The sequence below is a fragment of the Cebus imitator genome, unplaced genomic scaffold (genome assembly GCF_001604975.1).
Source record: "Cebus imitator isolate Cc_AM_T3 unplaced genomic scaffold, Cebus_imitator-1.0 Scaffold60, whole genome shotgun sequence".
NCBI classification, from domain to species: domain Eukaryota; kingdom Metazoa; phylum Chordata; class Mammalia; order Primates; family Cebidae; genus Cebus; species Cebus imitator.
In genome coordinates, this window is record NW_016107375.1 from 930805 (window position 1) to 936366 (window position 5562).

The 5562-nt window shown below is 45.1% G+C and overlaps 1 protein-coding gene across 1 annotated transcript in view; it reads left to right on the forward strand.

Moving 5' to 3' along the window:
* The window catches only part of MRO (maestro), a 35504-nt gene extending 34212 nt beyond the window's left edge, over window positions 1–1292 (forward strand). Inside the window, exon 8 of the mRNA XM_017529577.2 lies at window positions 1228–1292. Coding sequence (XP_017385066.1) covers window positions 1228–1260 — 33 coding nt within the window. The 3' untranslated portion in view covers window positions 1261–1292. The remainder of the gene's footprint in view (window positions 1–1227) is intronic.
* Window positions 1293–5562: the final 4270 nt, after the last annotated feature.

The following is a 5562-nucleotide window of genomic DNA, read 5'->3' on the forward strand; positions in this document are numbered from 1 at the left end:
AAAAAAAAAAAAAAAGAAAGAAAAGAAAGAAATACACACTGGATTTTGGACACCTAGTATCAAAAAAAGAATGTAAAATATCTTGTTAATAATATTTTATATTGATTATATTTTGAAATGACAGTATTTTACATATATCAGGTTAAATAAAAGATTTTCAAAGTTAATTTCATCTGCTTCTTTTTAGTGTTCCTTAATGTGGCTTCTAGAAAATTTTAAGTTATGTTTGTGGCTTACCTTACATTCCTTTTGCTATAGTGCTGCCCTAGTGTATGTGTGAAAAGCCAGGCAAGCTACTCTGGAGGCTGAGGCATGAGAATCTCTTGAACCTAGGAGGTGGAGGTCACAGTGAACTGAGATAGCACCATTGTACTCCAGCCTGGGTGACAGAGCAAGACTCCGTCTCAAATTAAATAAATAAATAAATAGGCAAGTGGGGAAAGATTCTGAGCAGGGATTCTGAGAAAGCACATCTTCATGACGCTTTTTTTTACGATGCTTTCTGGCTCCCTCTAAGAATAAGGGTGGCTCTGATGGGGGTTTGGTGGGCATGAACTACTGCAGTAGTCCCCTGTCCTGTAGTGTGAGGTGGGGGGTGAGCAAGAAGGGAGGAGGTAAAAGAGAAAGCTAAGTCATTGGCAGAGGCAGAAATTCCTGGCCCTGGATGGAACAGTCACAGCCCTGATGCGTGGTGGGCCTTATCAAGGGGGGGGAGGCAGGGCTGGTAGAGCAAGAAAACACCTGAAAGCTCAATTAATCTGTCCCGCTGCCCCTGGGAAAATAACGGCTAAGTCATTTTGGCACCTGTGGGGATAGAACCAGGCTGGGGCACTGTGCCTCTGCCACCAGCTCCGTGACCTTGTGAAAGTTGCTCTTCTTCCCCAGGCTTCAGTTTGCTGATCTCAAATTGAGGGAGCTGAATCTGTTCAAGGCCCCCCACCAACCTCGACCCTGCATGCATTATTCTATCACCTCTCGCAAAGTTGAACACTCAACCATGTTCCCCTCCAGGATGAGGGACCGATCACCCTAGTTTGCCTGGGACTGATGGGTTTCCTGGGGCACAGGAATTTCAGTAATAAACTGGGATAAGGCCAGTGGCAGAGCTGGGACTAAAAACCAAGTAGTTACTGAATGGTGTTTGTGGGAACAGGGAGCAGGGGTTGTACAGGAGGGGACTGGTGGGGGAGCTGCAGAGTGGAACGCCCCTTTTTCTTCTTCCCTCAGCCGCCCCTGGAGAAGCAGCTGTCTCTGGGATGACTGACGGGTGCAGAAATGGGGAGAGAATGTACAGGTGAGTGCTTTTGGCAATGCATTTACTCAGGTGCCTCTATCTCGCCTAGCCCTCAGCTGCTGTAAGGAGCCCATCAGGCCTGAACCGTGGAGGGTAGGGCCTTACCGCGTCTGCTTCCGCCCATTCAGTGTGAGGTTACCAGAAACAGACGGTTCCTTCCTGTACCTCCCTCCATAAGCAGAATCGTTCTAGAACCAAGACTGTCACAGGTAAGCATGAAAATGGTTGTTACTATTTTTATTTTATTTATTTATTCATTTTGAGATGGAATCTCGCTCTGCACCCAGGCTGGAGGGCAGTGGTGTGATCTCGGCTCCCTGCCACCTTCGCCTCCTGGGGTCAAATGATTCTCCTGTCTCAGCCTCCTGAGTAGCTGAAATTACAGGCGCCTGCCACCATGCCCAGCTAAGTTTTGTAGTTTTAGTAGAGACCAAGTTTCACAATGTTGGCCAGGCTGGTCAGGAGCTCCTGACCAGTTAGATTGACCACTCATTTCGACCTCCCAAAGTGCTGGGATTACAGGCGTGAGCCACCACACCGGGCCTGTTACTATTTTAAAAATTAGGAACTGCTTCTCTCTTGAATAGCAATTATTTTTTATTCTGTTTCCTCAGTACTTAATGGGGGCAGCACCCCCCCCCCCCATGTGTGTCAGTTACTGCAGCTGAGTAAAAGGCTGCACTCACATACAGTTCCTAGCATCCAAACCCAGAGCTTTATCTGGGACACGGCTTCTTGGGGGCTTCTCTGCAGCCCAGGCAAGGCTGGTTGCTTAGGAATCCCTCAGAGTGGTGGTTAAAACTGCACATACCTGAAAATTCTGAATGAGTAGGTCAAAGGTGAGACAAGGGAGTCTTGGTGTGAGCTTGGAAAAGCTCCTGGTCAGTTTGGTGCACAGCCTGGTTTGGGAGTGAGCAGTTGTTTGCAGCCCTTGCTGCACCTTAGAATCACCTAAAAATCCACGTGTCCAAGCTGCCCCACAGACCTATAAAATCAGACTTTTGGCGGGGATGGTGGCTCATGCCTGTAATCCCAGCACTTTGGGAGTCCGAGGCATGTGAATTGCCTGAGTTCAGGAATTTGCGACCAGTTTGGGCAACACGGTGAAACCCATTCTCTACTAAAATACAAAAAATTAGCCAGTGTGGCAGTGTGTACTGGTAGTCCCAGCTACTCAGGAGGCTGAGGCACAAGGATTGCTTGAACCCGGGAGGTGGAGGTTGCAGTGAGGCGAGATCAAGCCACTGCACTCTAGCCTTGGCAACAGAGTGAGACTCCGTTTCAGAAAAAGAAAAAATCAGACTTTCTAGAGGTAAGATCTGGGTATCAGTATTTTTAGAAAAGCTCTCCAAGACCTTTAAAAATCTATCAAAGTGTATTGATGAAGGCATTATGCTAAGAGCAATCAAACAGAAACTAAAGAACAAATACCGTATGATGCCACTTAAATGAGATTCCTAGAGTAGTAAAATTCATAGAGATGGAAAATAGAATGGTGGTTTCCAGAGCTGTGGGGACAGGGGATAGGGAGGTATTGTTTAATAGGTACAGAGTTTCACTTTGGGAAGATGAAACGGTTCTGGAGATGGTGGTGATGATATTTACACAGCAATGTGAATGTACTTGTACCCTAGTTTATTCTCACACCGCTAGAAAGAAATACCTGACTGGGTAATTTATAAAGAAAAGAGGTTTAATTGGCTCACAATTCCATAGGCTCTACAGGAAGCATTGCTGGGGAGGCCTCAGGAAACTTCCTATCATGGCAGAAGGTGACAGGGAATCAGGCACATCTTACCAGGCCAGGGCGGGAGGAAGAGAGTCAGGGCATGGGGTGGGTGCTACACACTTTTAAACAACCAGATCTCGTGACAACTCACTATCACAAGAACAGCACTAAAGGGGAAATCTGTCCCTATGATTCAATCACCTCCCACCAGGCCCACTCCCAACATTGGGGATTACATGAGATTTGTGCGGGGACACAGACCCAAACCAGCTGGACGACCAGCTGCCTTCACAGCCCAAGGACCAGCTGTCTTCACAGCCCTGGTACCTTGGCTGCCAAACGTCTCCAGCCCTGGGTTCTGCACTCACAGCAGCGGTGGCTGCCTGAGTCAGAGGGGTGACACCAAAGCTGCTCAGTGACCAGAGGAGGGCGACAACATCCCTGCTTTTCACCCTCTAAGAGCCATTCTTCCAACAGACAGGTTTAGGCTTTCCAGACTGCACTTGGAATTCTCACAGCACGGAAGGCTTTGTTCTGCTGCAGGGGAAGGAGAGGGAACTACTCTTCACAGCAAAGGCATGCAACTTTTTTCATTCATGTCTCTAGCCTTTAAATAGGTATTTGTTGAAGACTTTTGATGTGCTTTGTGCTAATCACCTGAGGATTACCCTGCCTTGTTGTATGGGAGCAGTAGCCTCTGCCCTCCCGTATCTCTGGCCACAGGTGTATCTTTGCACTGCTGAGGTGCCCTAGCCCAGTCCACTCACCTTGGCTTGGGCTGCTCCAAGGGAAGCACCTCTCCCTGCTTTCCTGGGCTGGCTAATTTCTCCTCATTTTTTCAGAATCCATGCCATGCTCCTTCTGTGTGTGTGTGTGTGTGTGTGTGTGTTTGGAGGAGGGGTAAGTAAAATTCACATAATATAAAATTAATCATTTAACCATTTAAAAGTACACCATTCAGGCCAGGCTGAATTGTACACTGATTACAGGGTCATACCTGTAATCCCAGCACTTTGGGAGGCTGAGACAGGCGAACCACTTGAGATCAGGAGTTTGAGACTAGGCTGGCCAACATGTGAAACACTTTTTCTACTAAAAATATAAAAATTAGCCAGGCCTGGTGGCACACACCTGTGATCCCAGCTACTAGAGAGGCTGAGGCACAAGAATTGCTTGAACCTGGGAGGCGGAGGTTGCAGTGAGCCGAGATCATGCCGCTCCACTCCAGCCTGGGCAAAAGAGCAAGACTGTCTAAAAAAAGAAGTACACAATTTAATGATGGTACATTCATAATTTTGTGCAACCTTTACTACTATCTAGTTCTGGAACATTTTTATCACTTCAAAAGGAAATTCTGTACCCTTTATTCAGTCACCCCCCTTTTTCCCCTTTCCCCCAGTCCCTGGGAACCACTAATTTGCTATCGCTATGGGTTCACCTGTCCTGGACATTTTGTATAAATGGAGTCACACAATATATGGCCTTTTGCGTCTGACTTCTTTTGCTGAGCATAATGTTTTTAAGGTTCATCCACGTTGTAGCCTGCATCAGTACTTCATTTCTTTTTTACACTGGACAGTATTCCCATGCAAGGATTGACCACATTTTGTTTCTCCATCCACTTGTTGAAGAACACTGTTTAGATCATTTTTATCTTTGGCTGCTGTGATAAAGCTGCTATAAACATCCGGATACATGTGTCTGTTTGAGTCCCTACTTTCAAGTCTTTTGAGTGTATATGGAGTGGAATTGCCAGGTCATATGGTAAGTCTATGTTTAACCACCAAATTGTTTTCCACAGTGTTGCACCATTTTTCATTCCTGCCAACAATGTACAAGTGTTCCAACTTCTCCACATTCTCACCAACATTTATGTTCCATTAAAAAAATTATGTCCATTCTAGTCAATGTGAGGTGGTATTTAATTATTATTTTGATTTGCATTTTCCTAATGACTATTGATATTGAGCATCTTTTATGTGCTTTTTGGCTGTTTGTATAGCTTCCTTAGAAAAATATCTACTCAGGTCCTTTGCCCCTTTAAAATGCTAGGTTGTCTTTTTGTTATTGAATTGTAAGAGTTCCTTATATATTCCCGACTCTAGACTCTTATCAGATATATGATTTTTAAATATTTTTTCTCATTCTGTGGTCTGTCTTTTCATTTTCGTGATAGCATCTTTTGATGTAACAAAGTTTTACATTTTTGTTTTTGTGAGATAAGGTCTGGCTGTATCGCCCAGGCTGGAGTGCAATGGCATGATCTCAGCTCACTACAATCTCTGCCTCCCGGGCTCAAGCCATCCTCCTGCCTCAGTCTCCCAAGTAGCTGGGACTACAGGCATACACCACCGTGCCTGGCTAATTTTTGTATTTTTTTGTAGAGATGGAGTCTAATGAAAGCTAACTAGATCTTTGAAACTCAATTGGTGGAAATTTTGTTCTTTGATAATCTGACCTTTATTAAGAAAATATATTTTTTACTCTTTCTTACTTTTAACTGGTCGTTTGCCTCTCAATTCTTTTTTTTTTTTTTTTT